This window comes from Zonotrichia leucophrys, chromosome 1A, assembly GCF_028769735.1.
Source record: "Zonotrichia leucophrys gambelii isolate GWCS_2022_RI chromosome 1A, RI_Zleu_2.0, whole genome shotgun sequence".
Lineage (NCBI taxonomy): Eukaryota > Metazoa > Chordata > Aves > Passeriformes > Passerellidae > Zonotrichia > Zonotrichia leucophrys.
The window spans coordinates 30,962,088-30,985,052 of record NC_088170.1 but is presented as its reverse complement, the minus strand read 5'-3'; the positions used below and the strand labels follow the sequence as shown (position 1 = coordinate 30,985,052).

The 22,965-nt window shown below is 37.1% G+C and overlaps 1 protein-coding gene across 1 annotated transcript in view; it reads left to right on the top strand.

The window, feature by feature from the left end:
• The window catches only part of KITLG (KIT ligand), a 56,724-nt gene that overhangs the window by 29,328 nt on the left and 4,431 nt on the right, over positions 1-22,965 (top strand). The window contains exons 3-9 of the mRNA XM_064702036.1: positions 5,575-5,637; positions 10,139-10,318; positions 12,205-12,367; positions 13,242-13,337; positions 19,919-20,028; positions 20,559-20,635; positions 22,106-22,189. Of these exons, the coding sequence (XP_064558106.1) occupies positions 5,575-5,637; positions 10,139-10,318; positions 12,205-12,367; positions 13,242-13,337; positions 19,919-20,028; positions 20,559-20,635; positions 22,106-22,145 (729 nt within the window). The 3' untranslated portion in view covers positions 22,146-22,189. The remainder of the gene's footprint in view (positions 1-5,574; positions 5,638-10,138; positions 10,319-12,204; positions 12,368-13,241; positions 13,338-19,918; positions 20,029-20,558; positions 20,636-22,105; positions 22,190-22,965) is intronic.

Here is a 22,965-nt window from a genome sequence, read left to right as displayed (position 1 = left end):
TCTTGTAGTTCTCTGGACAAACAAGTGCATTTTTCTTCCAAATTCTTGGTGGATAAAAATCCAGTCTATGAAAAATCTTTTTCTAGCTTCAGCTTCTGTAATTTTGCTCTTCTGTCTGTACACATGCTGCTCTGACCCATTCTCCTCTACTTATTTCCTTCAAGCTGTTCCTCCTTTTTTTTTCCACTATCAATGGCAAGCTTCTTGGGTTTATCTTCAAAGGTACTATTAACACTGCCTGTGTTGTCATAACACATGCTGAGTTTGCCCTCAGCTTCTCCTCATTATTTTCCATGGTATCTGTTACACTGTTTGTGGTTGCAGGGAAAATGCTCCTTGATGATCCAGGCAGATGCCCATCCTCTTCCTATCTCATGCTGAAATTCTTTGCAGTACGAATCCATGTCCCTCATTTGGCTTTTTCTCCAGTATGCTTTCCCCCACCCCACACACACACTTGTACTGCAGTGCACCTACAGCTTGCTAAACAGTGCCACAATTCCCTATCCAGTCTTTGTTTATTTGGTACTGGGCTTGCTGTAAACTGGTACTGTAAACCCTCTACATCACTTGTAGAAAACTCCTGAGCATGACTGTGGCTGTGTTCTGCTCAACTTAATTGTACTATAGGGATATGAGAACATGCCTCAGTCAAGACCCTGAGTGAATATAGACATTAGATGTCTACTAAGCCTAAGCTATTGGAGAATTAGGAAGGCATGCTGTGCGGTGCCTGAAAATGTGGGTCATTTGCCTAATCAACTTTGTTTTGAGTAATAAATTGAGGACAGATGTGTGCTGTAACTTGTTTTCAGTGCTCTTAATCTGGATTTTCACTAGCACCATGCTAGACTCACACCAGAATAAAGAATTGGAAAGAAATTCAATAACTATAAGGTTTCTGACTATTAGTCAAGGTAAGTCCAAACCAGACTGGTATCTCTTCATAGAAAAAGTGACTTGTATACTTTGTAGGATTAAATTTATTCACATCTAGGTAATGTAATTTTGTCATATGAAGAATTTATCCTAAGTAAAATGATCTTAAGAAGCAAAGAACAATTGAACAATCATTTTTGGTTTTTTTATGGTGAGAAGTTCAAAAGAGCATAATTTCATACCAATAGAGAATGAAAGTATTTAGAGAGCATTCATTCTGCACTACTCACCATGTGACCTCCTGCTTCTTTTGTAATGAAGATGTCTGGAGGGAAGCACGTTCCTTGATGAGCAAATGTTCCATATTATGAAACTGTAATTGCAGTACCTGTCAATAAAGTCTGTCCCCATTGTTCTTTTCAGCACAGTGTCAGCAGAAAACTGCATCTCTGTAATTGTGCATTTGATTTTGCATAAGAATTAGAAATCAGTTCTTTATATATGTTTGTTAAATATGAACATCAAAACCTACATATAAATAGAATTTTCACTGAGCTGTGCAGTTTGTACAGAATATACCTACATATTCTTGTTTTGTTCATTAGCAAAATCTAAAGTATCTCTTCTTCCATGAACTGCTTCTCTAAAGCAATTTTCTTCTTTTTAATTTTCTTCTTTTAATGTAGGAAACCCAAACAATAGTCAGGATTTACTGACCAGTTCCTTGCTGGAGACATGCTGTCAAATACTTTGCTTTCACATTACATCTTTGCTGTAAATATGTACTTTACACTCTCTGCCACATTTGATTTTTATTTTTAAATGGATTTAACTCTCCTGAGTGAAGGGGTTATAAAAAATGATCCAGAGTTGTTATGTTGCAAATAATCTGCCACTATGACTGTAAAAAGTGTGAACGGAAATCGTTAGCATGTTGTCTTAAGCCAAATGATGAGGATTTTATTAACTGCTTCATTAGCAGATGAAATAGAGTGGATTGCAGAGATGAAGGATAGACTGTGGAATCTCCTGAAGGAAAAGACGCCAGGGAAGCAGTGAGAAAGAGCTAGAGAGGGACTTTTGACAAGGGCATGTAGTGCTAGGACAATGGGGAAGGGCTTTAAACTGAAAGAGGAGAAATTTAGATTAGATGTAAGCAAGAAATTCTTTACTTGAGGGTGGTGAGGCACTGGAGCAGGTTGCCCAGAGAAGTGGTGGATGGCTCTTTCCTGGAAAAGTGTCAGGACAAAGCTGAATGGGTCTCTGAGCAACCCGGTGTAGTGGAAGATGACCCTGTCCATGGGAGGGGGTTGGAACCAGACTGTCTGTAGGGTCCCTTCCAACTCAAACCATTCTATTATTCTGTGAAAAGAACCGGAAAAGGGAAATATATAGAGAGAAATTCAAGGTAGAAATTATATCCAAAAGGAAAGTATGTTTTTTCCCATCATATGCTTCAGAGAAAAAAAGAAAACACTGACAATGGAAAATGGTAATTTTATTCTATTAGCACACTTTATCTTTTATATGTGTATAAAAATTATATCTGTGCTTGTCTCCTTATAATTTTCATTAAAATCACAATAAAAGAAATTTTCAAGAGCAGTAGGCCTCATTTCAAAGGATGTGACTGCAGATAGGTCATCTCTCATGTCTGCTGTTGCAATGAAAGAGTAGTTTATGGAACCCAAATTACTTTTATATCCTTTTTTCATCTCCACATCTATGTGACCATGAACATTTTTTAAAACATGTTTGGGCTACACAATGTTAACAGTGCTGTATTAAATATTCAGATCTCTCTATGTCAAAAGTAATCTTACATTCCCCAGTTTAAGGTTTTGTTGCAACTGGGAATATAGCACTTAATGTTGGTTTTATATGGATTTAAAGATTCTTTAAAGAGCTAGATTCCCTGCTCTTCAACTCTTCTCAGCCTGTTAGGATATCTGCAATCACACACAGCCACTAAATCAGAGAAAAATTTAATGACATTTTAATAGCAAATCAATGCTTTTGATTCTGTATGTTGCTTTGCAAGATTATCAGTTGACATTCTCTGTAATAATCAAAACTGTTACTTCTGTTTAAACCAAGGTAAGTTGTGCAGGCAGGTGTTTTGTGGCCCCTCAGATTTATCACTGTACTCATGGAGCTAAGAAGGGGAACTAATAAAAAAGCCATTCCAGGACTCAGGTGGCTTCAAGGGACAGTTCTTTTCCAAATACCTTTGCTTAGGCAGGTCAGAGCCACCTTGTCATCTGCTCCTTGTTGGAAGGCACAGCAGTCAGGCACCCTTCAGAGAGTGGGTGTGCAGGGTCCATTCATTCCTTTCAGGATCATTTGAGCAGATGAAAATCCAGTGGTTGTGTTTGGATCAGTCTTGGTGGTTAGTGTTCAACAAAATTTCAAGATTCATTTCAGCAAAGCAAGGGTGTAAAAAATGCAGGCCTAGTACAGACATATCTTTCACTCTTACATGAGGGGCTTTACCCTATTTTCTGTGTGTGAGTTGGGAAGTCCAAGTGCAATACAAATGTAAGTCCCTCACTTTGACTGAGATCCATCGTTTACCAGCACAGCATCTGACACGTGGACTTCAGTCAACAAAACTTTAACAGCTTTCTTCTTGAGGCAGTGCATGTATTTTGTCTTTGACACCCTCCTCCCAGTGATCTTCATTTTTAGTAGTAAATTCAAAAATATCTTATCTGATTCACAGTCTGTCAAGGAGAGAAATATCTGCGGCTGAGCTGCTTGCTCCAGCTCTGATTGAGAAGGTGTAAGGGCTCTTGGGCACTTAAATTTTTTTAACTGTGCGTGAAAAGTGCTTGAGAGGCTCTGGTGCCAGGAAAGTAGATTGTATACATAATGCATGTCAATTCTTGTAGTGTGCATTTATATGGAACAAATTTAATCTTCCAGTGACCTTTCTTAAAGAACAGTGGTTTTGCTGGCATTGCTAAGTGTGGAGTCCCTCTAGAGTGAGTATGGGAAACTTTGCACGTAGAGTAGCATCTTCACCATCTGTACTGCTTAAAGTGCTGCTAATCCCACCTCTCTAGGCATGCAAAGGAAGCTAGAAAAAATATTGAGTACCTATTCATATGCTGTGATGCTGTGATGTTTTAAAGAAAGGAATAACAGACAAAAAATTTGGATGAGGATTTAGAATAAATCTGATGCTCTAAAGAAAGAACAAATGTGTTGAAATATTTTTCAGTATTTATAGCATCTTGAATCAACTCACCAAAATGCCAGGTAAATAGAAATTAATACAGAGAATTTTAGTGGTGCTTCTGCTTTGGGAATGTGTAGGTATAAAAATAAAACAAGAATAAAAGAAGAAACAAAACTGTTTTATGGGAGGGAATTTTTAAGGGTCACTTATACAGAAACTGTTCTAAAGCTGCAGGAGAATAGTAGATGTCATTGAGCTGAAAAATTGTATCTTAGCCCACATAAATTAAAAAATATCTGGAATTCACTTGTGTTTGGCTATATATAAGCGTTGCCCTTGATCATTTCTAAAACCATAATGTTTTTAAATAACTGGTTTAATTTTTAATTGAAACAAACTTTTAATTACTAAATAAAACATTATGTTTTGCCAAACAAAATACTACCTAAAAACTGCTCAGGAGGAAAAGAAATCCCTGGGCTGGTTGCTATAGCAGCAGAATCAAAAGCAGCCATAACAGAATGATCTTTAACCTGAAGTAGAAATGTTTTTGCACCAAAGGAGCTACATCTGTGCATGTTGTTTTTGACTATGTGGATTTCAAACCAGGATAAGAAGTATCAATTGACACTTTCATTGATAGAAGATAGGTTTATTGTATTATTAAGCGTCATATTATGATGCTTTTGAAAAAATATTTCAAAAAACTGTGGATTTGTGGCAGTCCGGTGACTGTTGGACTGTTCATCTCCCAACCTAGCACATTGCCCAGATGTTCAACTATGTCTCACAGTAGTGTTGGAACCCATCTGTGGCAGATTGTATAGGATAATTCAGTGGGAACCCTTCTTACACTCCTTGTCTTTGCTGCAGCACACTTCATGCTCGCCATCTTCTGCAAAGCTGCATCTTACGTGTGTGGAAGCTCTCCTTTGCCCCAGGACATTGCTATGATATAATGATATTGCTCATCATTGCTAAGAAGCACAACTCCAAAGTTAATGTTGTTTTTCTGACCTGGTACATAACTAAGCACAAGGCAGGCAAGTATTTAGCTTTAGATGGATGTTGAAGTTGGATGTTATTTGAAGGAAAAAGGGCAAGATACTTCTGGGTCCTCTATTGTCTATAGTAGAAGTTGTCATGTAAACACTTCAAGGCATTAAAAGACAGAAGGGCAGTGGAATTTCTGCAGTAAGGAAGAACATCAGATCACTTATTCTCAACCCGTTGCTGACTTTAACTTTGCTGGGAAGCAGTAGCACTGACCATGATGAGATCAGATCTGGGCATATTGCAGAGCTGTGGAAAGGTGGTTCACTTGTGAATAAATAAGTGTCAGGAGGAGTTCCACAGGAGAGTAAGCATGTAAGTAAATATTCTTGCCTGCACCTGGTAATTTACTGAAAGTTTGTGTTGATATTTGGTAGATTTTGTTGAATGCAGTAATGGAAATAAAGTCTTACTTTGTGTAGTAAGTAATAACATTTTTATTATCTGCTTTTATTATTCAGGTTGGAAATCTCCCAAATGATTATCTGATAACCCTTAAATATGTCCCGAAGATGGATAGTCTGGTATGTACAACCACTTCAGAGTTATTCCCAATAAAACAGCCCACTGGAACCAGTAATGGCTGGGCTGTAACATTCTGTACCTAGTCCTATGTCTTAGCAAGTTACAGTTAAATAATGTTTGTTTCACTTTTCATATGGTTCCCAAGTATTTATTTAATAGAAATGTCGAGCGATTCCCAGCCCCTTAAAACTTTTATAATTACAGGGATTCTAGGAAAGTCTTTTTCTTCGTATTAATTTTTTTAACTTATTTTTTTGTGAAAAGTCAAATTTTCATTGTGTTAGTATTTTGTCAATATTATTTCATTGTGTCAGTTGAAAAATATTACTTTCTTAAAGAAATAGGTTCTCAGTAATTGTTCTTTGGAACATACTCTAGAAGTCCTTCTTGTTTCAGCCAGTGGAAATGCCAGTAGAGCACAACAAATACTAAGTAGCCAGTAAAGAGAGCCCCAAACTGAGCAAATGGTGGTGTCAGTAACTAAACAAACCAGTAGAATTTCAAACATACTTTGTGTTATTATTTCTTTATAATCCCATATTTAATACTGAGTATTCAAATAAGTATTCAAATAAGTATTCAAATAAGCACTATCTATACATCTTAAAATTATATAACATTTTTATTTTAAAACTGTATTTTTTTTTGATCAATCTGTTACATATTTTTTGTTTATCCTCAGTTTAGCAAAAAACATTTTGAAGTTTCGTATTGAAAACTTGGTTGTTGCATACATTGCAATAAAAAGGAGGAAAGGAAGCAAGTTGAAAGTACAAATTATATTGAATGCTATATTGTTTTAAGGCAAGGAGAAAAGTAAGAAACTCGTGATTTTGTCAGTTAAACTGAACAACGCTGCGCCTGTCTTAAGAATTAATCATTGTACAAATACATCACTAGCTGAAAAATATCTGCTGGATGTAAGAAGCTGGTTTTGTGTCTGTGCAAAGTTTTCACTGTAAAAATCCAATTTGTATGTGATAAATGTATGAAAATGTGCCCTACCCTACCACAATGTAGCAAATCTAGCAATATTCCCTATTGATATTGGAAAATTATGCCAAAAGCAACATTCAATCCTGAATAACAAGAAGATGGGAGGAGGAAAAGGAGGGTGCAGGATAGTGAAGGGCACTGAGTTGTGAGGTTATGAAGGGTTATGTCAGATGTAACAGTGTTTTTAAGAGTTTTGCTGGAAACTTGAGGTTTTCACTAAAACTTAGAGTAAAACCCAGTTTAAAGTTGGTTCTTTAGACAGGAAAACTGCAGAATAAATGCTATGAAGTCTGGTACTAGGTCCTATATAAATAAAACTAATAGAAAATTTTCCATTTCGTAGAATATCCAATATTTAGAGAAAAAGGAAGCAAGATTGGCTGTCACCATCCTCTGACTGCTGGGCTTTTTGAAATTCACTGGTCTTGCTGTCTGATGTGATGACATTCACATCTGTGGAGGACAGCTGTAGCTTGAGTGCTGTTTCCCCAGCTTCCAGCCCATTAGCTGTTGGGCTGGATTGAGGCCACTCCCTCCACTGCTCTCCTGGGGGTGTTGGCAGATGAAGAAGGCCAGGGAACCTGCTTGAGCAATGAGTCCTGGTTGTTCTCACTCTTGCCTCTCTCCATGGTTCAGTTTTGACTGCCAGTATGCAGATTCTTTTCCATTCTTTTCAGTGCTTTGTCATCTTGGTTCATCATATCCAGAAATTTAGATCCCGTTTACATTTACAGCAAGCAGCCAGGAAATAAAAAGGAAGAAGTTCAGAGCTGAGACTTTCATGTTCCCTTTGCACAGCCATTTCAGTCATGGTAATGGCAGGTGCAGCTCTTGGCCACATGCCTTCACAGGAGAAGGTATTCAGCAGTATTCGGATCCCACTTGGCCAAATTCTTCTCTGGGAATTTGAGGCTGTGTTATGCATACCACAGCAAGGGATAAGTAGGCTTTACTCTGGTCCATGCAAGCTGGGAAACCCATGACTTGGCCTAAAGTAAATGCCTTTTGCTCAACTCTGAAGGGATTGAAATGGTGCTCTGCAATTTTTTTAAATAGATTTTAATCTTCAGTGCATGGATTGAGTGGGAAGTGTATTCAAGGTAGCAAGTCCCAAATGTAGATGACTAAAGGTAGGAAGGCAGGGTGAACACAAAGCAGATGGGAAGCCAGTGTAGTGCATGTAACAGGAACAGACTGATCCATCCATTAAACAAAAGGGTTGTTGCATTATGCACTAGCTCAAGTCAACTGAGTGGCTTTAAAAGTAGTCTTGTATAGAATAAACTGTGTAGTCAAACCTGAAGGTTAAAAGGCAGAGATGACAGCAAAGGGCTAAATTCAGAAGAGGAGATAACATTTAAACTTCTACAGAGATGTAGAAAGTAAAAGCCAAATGAGAGCTACCCTGAAGTACAAGGGAAATCACATTTGCAATTGCCCTAAAGTGTAAATCTTGGTCAAAGTTTACACAAAATATCAGAGTCAAGCCTCCATTTCTCTTCGCAAAAAAAGTCATATTTTTCAATTAGAGCAGTTTTATCCATGTTTTTGGTAGGTATTGACATAGCAAGTGATTGCACAGCTTGACATTACTGAAAAGAGAACTTAGAGCTTTTGTGAAATACAGCTTTGTAGGTCAGAACAGTTCAGTTAGAGGAGACTCCCACACGCATGCTAAACCACAGGAGCAGCAAAATAGACTCCCTGCTGGAATTGCCAAATGCTCACTAGAAGAAGCAGCAAGCTTATGCTAGTCCCTGCCAGAGGATAATGCTCACCCACAAAACCTCAAAGGAAAAGGTTTTCAAGGTTTCCAGTTCAGGGAAGCACAGTAGTTAGCTCTGTGTCAGTGTTCCCACCCCAAAGCAGAGGAAAGAAAATGCGTTGCCTGTCTTGTGGGGGCAGTGGGACATGGCACAACATACGCTGCTTGAACAGAATATGTTTCAACAAACTTTCTCTGATTTATTTGCTTCTGCCTCCCCCCTCTTACTGTCCTCAAAGGAAAAAGGGGAAGCAGACTCAAGTCAAATGCTATCCATTTTGTTTTTTGTTTCTTTCTTTTTGAAGTCGTTGTTGAGATAATTGCAAATGGTGATATCACTTACTTGCCACTGGTTATCATTGTGTGAAAGAGTTGTACACAGAAGTGGAAATTCAGGTGGAGCTGAACAATGTATTTACGTTTGGTTCTCTAAGCCTGGAAGCCTAATAGTCTGATTAGTCTTCAGAAATGTGAAGTGTATTTTTTCTTGTCAGAAACGTTTACACATCAAAGCAGAACAACATCTGTGGATTTGGGTCTTTTAAAAAAAAATAATCCATATGCAGGTTTATTGAAGAAATTGAGTAAATGAGATTAAGCCTAGAAGTGTGTACATTGCCAAACATTTGTTGTGTGTTGCTGAAGGTGGATTCAGTGGGCGCTGCCTATCCACTGCACAGCAATTGGAAACTGGTTTAGTGATACTGAGAGTACTTTGGGCTTGTTGGGCCAAGATCTTTGTATCTGGAAGTCTTTAAGGAGACATTTTCAATATTGGAAAAATAATGTTATATATAAAATAAATTCTCATAACATTTGCCATTAAAAATTAGCTTTTATTGGGAAGGTATTTACAGGTACAAATTGCAGTTCTGACTTATGCATTACCTGTATTTTTGCTGATCATGCCATGTTAGGAATTTTCCTGAGCTGGGTGACCTTTTCCTCTATTTGACTACTGTTATATATGTAATATATATCTAAGTAAAAGAAGTTAATGACTTCCTCTAAGACGGCAAGATGAATTATCAGGTTTCAGTCATGTGAACAGCTGTACAAACTTTGTCTGCAAACTAATTCTATAGGTGTTAGTGTATACAGTGACAGGCTGTGCAAAACACTTTTGTTATCAAAGATTCAGCAAGAAGAAAGGCTTTTAGATCTAGAAACTGCTCCCAGTAATGACATTTAGTGAAGAAGCTGAAGAGAAAGAATTAACTCAGCTAAAAAGTTTAAAGGTGGATAAAAGCACACAGGGACTTCATGCAAAATTTTTATAGAAACTCTCCTGAAAAGAAATTTAAATCAGGGATATTTGGGGTAAACTGAGTCATGTAAGGTAACAGCAATAAATGAAAACTGATATTTAAAGAATTGTTAAGGCAGTAGGAATTGAAAAGAAAACAAATAGGTTAATGAAAGCATGGACTAGGGTTCATAGAAACATGTTCCAAGGCTCAAGTGCTCAACACACTGACACTTGGCATTCATTGAGAATTTAATGAAGGGATGGCATTTAACAAACAACCATATATATGTCAGTATCAGTCAGAATAGAAATATTACCAAAAGGAATGAAGAGAAAATTGGTCACATTAAAGAAGAAGAATTGTAATTTGTACTTTTGAGATAGTTTAAATTGGAAAGAACAGTCTAATTTACTTTTACACATGTTTACCCAGTTTTTACAAATGTCTGATATTTAATTTATATCTGTTTCTCTTTTTATCCCCTGACAGCCTAGTCACTGTTGGTTGCATTTGATGGTGCCTGAATTTTCAATAAGTCTACATAATCTTCTCCAGAAATTTTCAGATATTCCAGATATGTCGGATGTTTTAAGCAACTATTCAATCATCAATAATCTCACAAGGATAATTAATGATCTTATGGCATGCCTTGCTTTTGACAAAAACAAGGTAATTTTATGCAGGGTTTCAGCTTTTGTACTGGATACTTATTTTTTACTTTCTGTTGGACAATATTCAGTAATAGTTTAGGAATTTCCAAGGCTTTATTAGATTTGTTTTCATTTCTATTCCTGTGCATCTGAAATCCTACTTTGTTTAGAAATGCCCTGAGTACACTGTACTAACATTGGTTAATTTTTTTCTCCTGTTTCAAAGAAAAAAATTTTAGAAGGAATTACAGTATATACAATGACCTGTATGCAGTTATTTAAAGTCACAAATGCAGTGATCTTCCTTAAGATAATTAATCCATTCTGATCTTTTTGAAACTAGCAGAAATCTTCCTTGTGTATCTAGCTTAAGTTATATATTTTGCTAGTGATCTTAAAGTAAATGTAAAGATGATTTGGTTAAAGTTATTAATGTACTCTTAGTATGTATCACAGTGTGTGAAGCTCTAAAAGCTTTTCCATGGTTTAATTAACTTTTTTATATAAAGGCACAGCAAAGACCAGAGGACATTGGTCCATTTCCATGTGTTTCTGGATTCTGACAGCAGCTGGAAGGATTCTTGTTCAAGAGATGTCTCATTTTCTGTGCAGGCAGGGAAGGGGGAAAGAAATTAATTTTCTAGTCTGTTATCCAGATCTGACCAGACTATCACTAATTAAAAATAAGTTCTGTAGTTGAAGGCTTTGTCCTACTGAATAAAACAGGTAAAATACACCACGTCCTTTAGAGCAAGTATTTTATCTTCCATATACAGTTGTTTTTATCAGTTAAGTCCATAGTTTTTGTAATTGTAGATTTTCAACACCCAAAATGAATCCAATAAGGAAAACACTCAGGTGCCTTTAGAGTGGAATAATCTTGTAAGCTTGCTATGTATTTGCATTGCACTGCTGTGAGTATTTAGATATTCCCTACTTTTCCAGTTCAAATTGAATTATCTCCAGACTTCAGTGTATATATTTTTTTTCCTTTCTATTTTTGTCCTGATGATTCAAATCACTCAGCTGTGATGTGGTTGGGGAAGAGGAATTTTATTTTGTAGAATCAAAAAGTAAATATCCTGTAATTCAGCAAAACAACTAGCTATTGATTTCCTTAGAGAATAACGATCTTAAGTCTAGTACTTTCAGCATCAAACATAAAATAACTTTGGAGCCAAAACCAGGAGGTTTTCTTTAGGACATACTTAAACCATGTTCTTACCACTGCCCTCCTTCTTAAGAGTACAGAGTAACCCCAGGCCAAACTGGACTTGCTGACAGTAAAAAAAAAATAAAAATAAGAAAACCGTTAATAATCATCATGGATCTCAATCATGTTGTTTAGTCTGGCATCACAGACATGTCTGTTAGACCTCAGAGCGACTGGGCTTCCTTGTGCTTCCTTGTTTATAGTTGCTCTTGTTTTTAGGTCTGTTATCAGGGATCTCAGCCTGTTTCTGAGCAGTGGTGTACCCCAGCTATTGTATTTTGTTTCCCATCATCTTGATGACAATACCAATGATTGTTGTGTTCATGAGTTGAGATTAAAAGACTCGTGTGAAACTTTGCAAAGTAATGTGAAATCAAGGGGGGTTTTTTAATGAGGGGAATTTTAAAAAGTCTCTTGGTTTTCAGTATAGGATGGGAGACTGTCTTTCATTCCTTAGCAATTTTGCAACACTGTATTAATAATTCATTTCTATTTGCAAAGCTAATTTGAAATCCTCAGATCAGAAGGCTTCTTTGTTTTATGAAGATTGTGTACAGCTAATCTGGTTGTCTGCAGGTTAAAAATATAAATGATTTTGTATCATCTTTGGGTACTTTTTATCATTTGTTGAGGTGTTGAAATGAGCATCTCCCTTGACCTTCTTTCAAGCTGAATTCTATATTTTACTCTAGGATTTTGTAAAAGAAAATGGTCACCTTTATGAAGAAGGCCACTTCATTCCTGAGGATTTTTTTAGGCACTTTAATAGTACCATTGAGGTCTACAAAGAGTCTGCAGACAGATTGGATAAGAATGACTGCATTCTGCCTTCAACAGTAGGAACACCGGAGAATGGTAAGAGGGGTCTCCTTTTGGGGAGCAGAATCTAGGCAGATAAAAGTGTGTGATTTTCCTTGGATTTCAGAGATGCTAAAGATCTCATACTATGCCTCCATGTCATCTTTTTACTGCAAGTGAAAATAACTACTGACACTGAAGGTTGTGTTTCTGTTCAAAGTCGAGTTCTAGTGCCATCACTCCTAGATACATCATTTCTCAGTATAATCAAAATAACCTGGCATTATGCTGCTCTGTTTCTATTCATCCAAAATATATCCTGAATTTTTTACATTGTCCTTCCTATCTTCTCTTAATGCTCTATTTAGTTTTATAAGGCGGTAAAAGAGCCTAAGATTGCACAACTGAAAGGAGAGGAAGTTAGGACAAATTGTAAATTGCAGCAGCCTCAAGTCACCTTCAATTTCATCCCACTTTTCCTGAACAGGGAAATGTTTACTTCATTTGAACATTTTAACAAGCTCAGGTCAAGCTCCTGCAGCTCTTTCTTATCCTTCCAGTAAATGGAGGGCTTGTATTACCTTTTCTTTTACTCTCTCCTGTGACAGATATTAGCTTTTTAATTAGGGCAGTGTGTTCAGTTGTACAGTTACATCAGTAGTAACTAGAAGCAGATCAGTGCCATAACTTAAGAACTTGTAAGCAGTAACTTTTTTTCCAGATTAGCTATTCAGCAGCAGCTCAGCATGTAGACACTTCTGCATCTTAATAAAGCTGCCTTTTTTGGCTTAATCCACTTTATGAAGAGTCCTACAGCCAGCTTTTAAAACAGCCCTATAGCCCCATTAGAGTAGTCCTGTAGCCCTTCGTCTAATATAGAGGGAACTGTATTTTAAGTTTCATAATTCTGACACATTCATTTTCTATTTAGATTCCAGAGTCGCTGTCACAAAAACATTTTTGTTTCCTCCTGTTGCTGCCAGCTCTCTTAGGAATGACAGCATTGGCAGTAGCACTAGCAGTAACAGTAAGTACAAGTGATTGAATATATGTCTCCATTTTGTTCTGGTAGCTGGTTGTGAGAGCTCAGAGGAAAAAAATGTCATTAATTGTGCAAATTAATGGGAAGTTACATGTTCCTGATGGTGTACCATGTGTTTCTCAGCTGTCATACTGAAATGCAATGAACTTATCTAATCAAAATGTAGAGATGCTATCTAGTTACAATTATGTGACAGCAATCTACAACTTGGAGAGGGCAGGCCTCTTCGTTTTGGCTGTCATGAGGTCTCACTAGTCATATGGCCTCAGAAAATTTGGCCAGACATTTCATTTTAACTCTCAGAAAAGGAAGTTGCTCCAAATGAACAGAATAGCTACCCTAAATCATATGAGGGTACTCGCATGAACAAAGAGGATACCTGTACATTGCATTTTGAGAGTACTGTCTATCCCAACCAAGCTTTACACCAGCCCTGAGGCCAGTCCCCGTGTTTGTTTGGTGTAGTTGCAGTAGGGCCACCTCCACAAGTCAGCATGCTTTCACTTGGGGTTAATGGCAAAGTCACTGCCTTTCTGGCAGGCTGCAATCTTCTCTCTGGCATACTCATGTCACCTTTCTTATCTGTCTTAGTCATTTATTGCATGACAGCTCCCTGATAAGAGTCCAGAATTGTTGCTGTAAGAGCCTCAGCATTACCTATCACGAGGTCAGAAAGGGCATAAGCACCTGAGGTGAAAGGAAACAGTGAAGTTTCAGGGGCTTTTAATGACATCATGTACAACAAGGTGAACACTATCTAGAGCTTCCCACGTGAACAAGAGGGGATTTTCCTTAGAGGTTCCTGAAATGGTGATCGAAGTTTAACCTTGTTGTTTCCTTGTTCTCGTTTCCCAGACACGTCAAGATGACAATGTGTATCTGGCTCTCTTTACAATTTCCCCTTTTCACTCCGCAAAGATCTATGTTATCTGAGTGTGTGATGATGAAGTATGTGACTGGTACTCCCTGTGCTTGAGGAAATATGTGCAGAGGGGCAGCCTGATGTAATGGCCTAGTGGGCACAATGGTAGCTTCTGTTGGTGACACAATTGCTACTAGGCCTGCTACTAGTTTTTTTCTCATGATCCTTCTCTTTGGAATGTGTAATCTAGTTACCCTCTGGGCTTTTAGCACCATGCATGCTACCTTGTAGTTGGCTCACAGCTGCTATCAGATTTGAAGCCCTTCTTGATTGCTTTCTAATTAAGAGTGGGTCTTAAGTCATCACAGGCCAGAACCCTCAGAGTAGAAGGAATTAAAAAACCCCCTCCACTCCTGGCTGCCAGCCTGAGTCTTTGGAAAAGAGAAGACTCACTGCCATAGATTCCTTGCCAGGAGGTCATAGAGCTGTCTGCAAATAACCTGATGAGCCCAGGGCCAACTCTGAGGCACTAGGAAGGGGTAAAAGTATTCATACCTGTCTCTCTCTCAGGTCTGAACGTGTGATAATTTTTGCTGTCATTGCTAGAGGAAAAATATTCAGCCACAGCCTGAAGCAATGAGAATGGATCAAGAAGCCAAAAGAGACAGATTACAGGAGAAGTTCAGATGTAAGGGGTTTGACCCAGTATAGTGACAGGAGGAGAGATGCCAGGCTGTGCAGTGGTGTGGCACCTGTGTCCGTACTGTGGAGGAGAATGCAGAAGCAGGATTATTAATCTTGTTTTATAATTGGAACTGATAATCAAGTAGGAAAAAAGCCTAATTAAAATAATGCAGTTAATTGCTTGGCTGCCATATGCTGTACAGGTGTGTTTTAACTGATTATCATTCTCTTAAGCAATTTATTAGAAAATTGGATATCAGTTAACAGCCTTATGTAGAAATGACATGAGGACTGCATGTCTGGCTGGGTCAGGGGACAATTTGAACTCATAATCAGATTAAATTATATTAATTTGGATGCTGACTGGTTACACTGTAGTTACTCATTTGGAGGTTTTTTGCAGGGAGGGAGCTGTGGAATCTTTATTGACATCACTGGTTTATTTCCTGAAATAGCCTTTAGTGCCAATCGTAGTTTGGTCTTGACTTTATTGCTGAGGAAATTTTGGTTTTAGTTAATCCTTACCTTCTTGGAATGAACAACAGTGAATAAACCTTAATACTTCCCCTGTGAAACTTCCCCAGCATAACATTCCCCTGGCTTCAGTATTGTTCTCAGAAAAGCATCACTAAATTCAAATTTCAAAAAGGAAAACATTGAGAAGAGGGGAAGCCTGAAAAAAAAACATCTTCAGACACAAGCTGCAATAATTCTTTTTAAATTAACCCTTTAATTCTAAACAGTTTTAACAGCTGAGTTATTCTTCAGTTTAATAGTTTCCAGTGTTTAGAAGTATTCAGTGTTTGCAAAAGAACCCCTCAAAATTAATATATTTTGAGTCTATTAATACAGTCTGTGTAGTCTTTGAACTGAAAATTCAGCTTAAACAAACCTGAAGTGCATCATCCAATAAAATAATTTGTGAAATATCATAGAAATTGTATATAAATTAGCTGTTATGGATTTATAATTTTGCTATTTTTGTGGAGTCATATTTCATTACTTCATTGTTCTTACACAACAATAAAATTAAACTAAAATAATAGCGTAGAATCTCAACTAAATATACACAAAAAGTCTTAGCCCAGCCAAATGAAAAATAGAACAATTATGCTATTCTAATTGTTTTTTGAATGGGAATAGTGGTTTATTCCTTCTTGTATATTGAATGTAGACTTGTAACATGTTTCCCCTTTATCTTTTCTCAGAAGCACAAAGATCTTTTCTTATTTCTCATAAAATTCTCAAAAGACTAGCACCACCATGCCATAATTTGTTCTTTCCTCTTTGTGTTACCTGACTGTAATCCACTGAAGCTGCAATTAGCTGTTAAAGTTCCAGTCTTGCTCATATTTCTCTGCATGATTATACCACACATTGCCTAGAGAATGTAGATGAGATGGTTCCTATGTAAAGAAGGTGGTTCAGGATAAGAAGTCTTGAGTCCTAATCTCTTCTTTCAGTGATTGAAGCCATCAGATGAATTTCATGTTGCTCTGATCAAAGCTTGAACTTACTAGCTGTGACTAAAACTTCTCCTTTAATTGAATGCCATAACATTCTTTATAATTTCATGAAGAGCTCAGTGTTTCTTCCTTACATTTTTGTCTGTAATTTCCTCACAATAATTTCGCTCTTTTATTTAGTCCTGAGTACCTCAAAGAACATGTAAACACAGAGATCTCTGTAACTGCTTTTAGGAAGAAGGACTCCTTTTTTAATTAAGCAAAAATACCATCGTTTAATTCAGTAATTGCACAACAATTTTAAAATGCTCACCTATGGCTTAATGCAATTGGTGCTGCCTTCTGTGCCTTTGTTCCGTTGTTCCAACTTAATAGTTAATGGAAAACCCTAATGAACAGGTGAGAGCTGCTCTGCATTTTTACAGATAAGATCTTGTGGTAATTGTGCTGGAACTGAGCAGAGGTAAACTGGAAATTCCTTTGAGACATATATGGCAAAAAAAAAAAAAAAAAGAAGCCAGTGCTTTCAATCACAATCACACATGATTCAAGGTAGGAAGCAGTTCAGTAACTTCATTGTGTAACTGAGTGGCTTTTAATGTAAAGATATTTTGTTCACAGCTTAACATCCCAATGTCCATGAAGACTACACATAAATCAGCATCAAATGAGATCACTTCCTTAGGGCATCTTCCACAAGATACAGAGTGAGAGTTCTGAGAGGCACTGGCCTGCATCCACTCCCTTTTTTCACTCTGCTGGATAGAGTCAGCAGTTCCTCTGGCATTGCCCAAAGAGCTCATAAAGTTATTGGTACACCTGGTTTCTGCTATTCCTTTTCCTGCTCTGCCTTTACAACTGATGGTAATCAGGATCTTTCTGTGTAGAGCTCCAAAGTTTCTAATAGAGGAAGAGGTCCCTGTGGTAGCCAGCTTTCTTTCCTTCTCTCCATTTTCTTCATTAAGACAAGTCCTTGAGAGGTTCTTCAGACTGAAAATTCTTCAGCCTGTTCTGTTTTAAATTTTAATATAAATAAAAGGCACAGGAAGAAACCTGCCATGACTCATTTCATTCTCCCCAGATCTTTCAAGAGAATTTTCTCTGGACTTGAAAGTGAAATTAAATATTCTGGTTTTGCTTGCTTTTTAAGGTAGTTATGGATTACTTAACTTTCAAATTAATTCATATACTGGCATGTTGTGGAAAACAAAATCTGTCATTTTTAAAAGATAGGCTAGGGAGAGTATCACTATGGGACTGTATTTAGGCTCCATCCCTGGATTGCATGTCCCCACATGGAAAGTTAATTATAAATTCCATTCAGTTTGCCATAGATGATGAAGAAATCACCTGCATTGGAAATAACGTTTCAGAAATCAGATTTTTCCAGTTTTAGATACCTTATTGTAAAGGGGTCTCTTCTGTTGTCTTAAATTGCATTAAATTTTTGAAAAATACTGTTAAAAACAAAGGTACAAAACTATCACTGATTATGCTGCTTGCAGAACATTTCTCTAGAAGTTCATGTAAAAAAGAGCATGCTTGCCATGACATGCTGCCCAGCACTGTGGGTAAGCAGAGGCTTTTTGAGGTTATACACTCTACCGTAACATGTTATCAAACACATTATACTCTACATGACCTGTAGAGTCTTCGTTTGAAATTTATTTCACTTTTTAATTTTTTTCTGAAGTTTACAGGGTGGAATCCAGAAAACATAGCCATCCCCATATGATTTACATAATTTAGCTGTAAAACTCAGCAGTCTCTCACTGAGAAGAATGGCATTAGGCAAATGAGGATTGCTTTCTACTTGCTTAGAGCAGAAGAGCAATATCAGAATTTTCTTCTGAGAATACAGTTTAGATAAATGAGCACAGGAGAGCATTTCTAGGGTTGTTCAGGCTGGCTACATCCCCTTGATTTTGCCCAGTTTTCTTGCAGATCAGTTCTGCAAGCAAACATCCTCTGTGCCTAATCTGAGACAGAAAGTAGAAAAGTTATGTCTCCCCAGTTAATGTCTGCACTTGGCTTTAACGTCTGAGCAGAGAGAGGCAGACTAATCAATAGCCTCTCTTTTTCAGCTGTTGTTCACCTCTGTAGAACTTTGTCTGCTCTCTTTCCCTTCTGCAGACAGATTTCTTTCACGGTAAGCTGGCATCGGTTCTGCTTGACTGATGTTCCCTTTTAGTGTGCCCAATCTACCAGATATAGGTGAAACTCAAGCCCCTGCAGTCAGAACGTAGACTTTGTAAATAGTGTACGAGACACAGAGATATATGTAGTATAATGAATATATAAGATATAGACTTTATGTTGTCTTGTTATTTCTAGCAACGTTGAGCCTAGAAAACACAGCTGAATTCCAGAGATAAAAAGAATATTTGTCTAAAACTTGAAAAATGTCAACAAGAAAATCTGAGAGTTGAAAATGAATTGCTAGTTAATTATAAGAACACTTCTTTCTAAACTAACGTATTTTCTTGGAGGCTGTTTAATAATGTACTAAACACATGTTGTTTGACCCAGAATATCATACTGTGTGTGCTTAGACATTTGCTGTTTGCATGAGTCACGCAAATTTTGAGTGCTGTCAGTTCATTTTCATTTCTATGTATCCAATCACCTACACTTTTCCAGTGCTTACAGTTTGGTTCTTTTCCTGTAATCTGTCAATACACCCACCATTCGAGCTGCGGACACCCAGTTTGAAATGAACCAAACCTGGGTGGACAAAATACCAGTCTCCTGAGGTTCACTTTGCATTTCAGAAGGAGGGTCCCCAGGTGATTCTATTGGACTTTCCATGTGCTGCCCTTGAAGGGAATAAAGGGACTGACTGAATGATTGAAGGGAGGAATTTTAGTCTCAGCTTGCAGACAGCTCCCAGTGAGGGGAATGGAATTGTTGTGTACATAAAAGAATAGGATTGGTGCTCTTCTATGCAAAATGTTAAAAGCTATCAAGAAATGGCTATAACCAAATAACACACTGTTAAACCTCCAGGTGCAAGGGTTTGACCTTGCTGAAGTCAGCGGTACCTTTCCAGGAAGCTTTAGAAGTGATCAGGTCTATTCTGTTACATTAACCTACCCTGAGAGCTCTTGTGTTGGTCATTGATTGGTGGCAAGGCAAAGTGCCTGCAGGCAGTGGGAGCTGTCTGATGGAACTAATGCAAATGCATGAATTGATATATATTCTTTTTCAAATAATTGCTCTGTCTTTCAAAGTAAGACCTTTAAAAATTAAGAAATCCAAAACTTTGACGTGTAGGAAAGAGATGATTCTCTACAAACGGCAAAAAGAGAATTGGTTTTGGTACTTTTCAACATTGTTGTTTCAGAAGTGGGTGGAGCATCCTTGTGGTCAAAAATTTGCTGTAAGATTTTGTATGAAGTGCATCTTATGTACATTGCACTTTGAAGTATCTGTTCTGCTGTTTAAGATGCTGTTATGTAGGTGGTGCATGAAAGTGCTCTTGCTAATAGTGTTGCCCTGAAGACAGTTTTCTGCTATAAATCTGTCTTCACTAATGAGAGTATCTTTAATTACAGAAGAAGCACTTGGCTTCATTAGCAGCTCCAGCCTGCAAGGGATCAGCATAGCACTGACATCATTGCTGTCTCTCCTTATTGGCTTTATTTTGGGAGCCCTATACTGGAAGGTAAGAGATACTACATATAATTGTTTACATAGTGATGCTACATTTCTTAGCTGTGGGAAGGTGGGAATAAGAGAACCATTCTGTATTAGAAAGCAAGTGACACCTCTTTTGATCTCCACTTAACTGTGACTTGCAGATGTAAATCTGTGTGTCAAATTCTTGAATTCTACCATCAAAGTGGAAATCCTGTCTTATCAGCATGATCACTCTCTAATTGGAAACAAAAATTGTGTGATTCACCCAATTTTCCATTTCTCCTATTGTATATTGAGAAAGGATTCTTTTTTTCTTTTTTTTTTTTTTTTGCTTTTGGCCTTTATGCCCCTGCCTACAATACAAAACCTTCAATAGTAAAATTTATATCAGTAGTAGATGTATGTTAGAGGACAAGGTTTGGCCTACATTTTGCAAGATGACTTTGATATTGAACATCTGAAGCAAATTGAAACATACAATTGTTTAGTTACTAAAGAAAGCTTTAGAATATTTATAGCTTTAGAATATTTATATTTAGTGCATTTTCTTCCTAGAAAATACATCCCAAATCCAGACCAGAAAGTGATGAAACTACACAGTGTCATGACTATCAAGAGGAAAATGAAATAAGGTATATTGTTTCACTTAAAATTTCTACTTACAGATGTAATTTTATCTATGAGAGCTACTTTGTGTTTAGCTGTGTGACAAACACAAAAAGGCCCCAAACACAAGGTCTTGCTGCAGAGATAAAGTATGTGCTTAGAGTGTGCCATTTAAAGGACTTTCTGGTTTAAGCATAGAAGTTGATATGGAGGATAGTTCTGCATACAGTGTTTTATTATGGGGACATTATTTTATCTGTCTTTATTCCCACTGTGAGAAAGGATTGCTGAGACCTATAGGAAAACCAACAAAATAAAGTAAATGTTGTTATTTGCTGTGTGTTATAAAGCTAGGTTGAAGTTATAGAAATAAATAAAAAGCAATGTCTTTCTGGTTGTGCTCCTAAATCCTTTTAAATACCTTTTACAATAACATTTTTTATGTTCTTTCACTTTTTTAATTTCCCCAGGCTACTATGTTTTCTGGTTTGGTTTATTTTTTATATTTGTGGAAAGTTATTGAGAACTCATTCAAATGTTAATAACTTCTTAAGGTCATCCAGAAATTATTCACGGCTTTCTTCCTACTTATACACTAAATTATCTGATTTTTAAAGAGAGAAAGTTCTGAGAGAATCAAAAATATCTTAGAAATAACAGTTCAAGTCTTTGAAGTTCTTTGTACATGACTTGGGCAAAGAATTCTGTGAAATCCAGGAAAGTATTTAGGGACATTTTAAGTAAGAATAAGTCTATGCTAAAGCATTTTGAGAGTATTGTTTAGCTTCATAATTAATGATGTTTGGTCACATTTTAACTGTGAATGATTTATAGGGAAAGATTTCATGCAGGTGGCAGAAGGACATGTCCTGCAGTGTTCTCACACTGTGTGAAATGCCTGGGCTGCCCATTGGTTAAGGGACAAATAGGCAAAGTTCTGATCTAGCAGTTTGGTCACAGGAGCTGGAATTTTCTGTGTTTAAGCTTGCTAAAGTAATAAATTCTTAAAAAATTTTCTTCATATACAGAATATAGAATGGAAGGCTGTGTATTTATTTCATCAAGTATATTAGTTCCTACAAATAACTCATTTTGCACATCATCCTCATAGGTGTTAAAACCTGTGAAATGAACATACATCTTCCTTTTAATTTCACAGAAAATGCAAAACATATTTTATATGAAGAAAAGGTGACACATTAAATGCAGGAGAGGACCTTTGCAGGAACTTGAAACAGATTGCGTTTTCTATCAGATGTCTTCATAAATATATGGCATGTGTTTTGGCATACATGGCATAGATGTAGATGCCTATTACAATTTTCTCCTCCCTGAGAAATTAGGAATTTTCATCTACAAGTAGGAAGAGCTAATATCAAACATAAATTATAATTCTTGGGTCCCCTTCTTTAAATTTTAACTAATTTATAAACTCTTCTATTCCATTTCCTTGGAAGGCTATTACTGTAGTAATAAAGTACCTTTTTTTTTTCCAGTATGTTGCAGCAAAAAGAAAAGGAACATCTACAAGTGTAGCTGTTGCTTTTTCTCCCTCAACACTGTTACTGTTTTGTGTACTGGTAAGTTGGTTATGGTGCGAGTTTTACCACAGACTGAACTACTTTCAGCTGCTGCAATATAAAGTGATTCAGAGTCCATTTTCAGGAAAAAAAAAAGAAATCTTGCTATCAGTAGGTAGCATTTAGCATTGCATAAGATCTTTAGCAGCTAATTTAATTAATCCTGTTTCATGAATATAGACCTTTGATTTTTAACTTGAATGCTTCAAAATGAAATTTACAAGAACTCCAGAACAAAGCCCAGCTACTGCTTCTCCTTTTCGGTGTTAGAGCTGATACAGAGAATCCTTCAGCTGTTACACTACAGCTGTTTCAAAGCAATGTGAACTAAAAAACACAATTTGGTAAAATTAGCAGGTGAGTGTAGGAGAACAGGCCAAGGAGAGCTGAGCTTTCATATCATTGTAGCTTAGTCAGCACATTTCTGTAGCCTGTGTGGCTTTATCACAGATGCATCAGTCTTGCTTTAGTATATAAGAGTGAGCAGCAAAGGTAAGTGAGGTTTCTCAGTCCCAGCTGTCCTCTGCGGAGCAGCACTTCTCTGACAAGAAGCTGCATACCACAGAAACTGTGCTGTATTTAACCCATGGCATCTATGTAAGAGTCTGGAAAATTCAGACAGCACTGGGCTCTTTACATCATGAGAGGAAAGAGCAGCGTCAGAGTATAACAGACAATCTCAGTCTGCAGGTCATCCTGTAGCACTTACTCTCAGGTGTTCAATATGATTGAATTATCTACAGCTTGAGAGATTTTTCATTATCCTTAACTGCTTT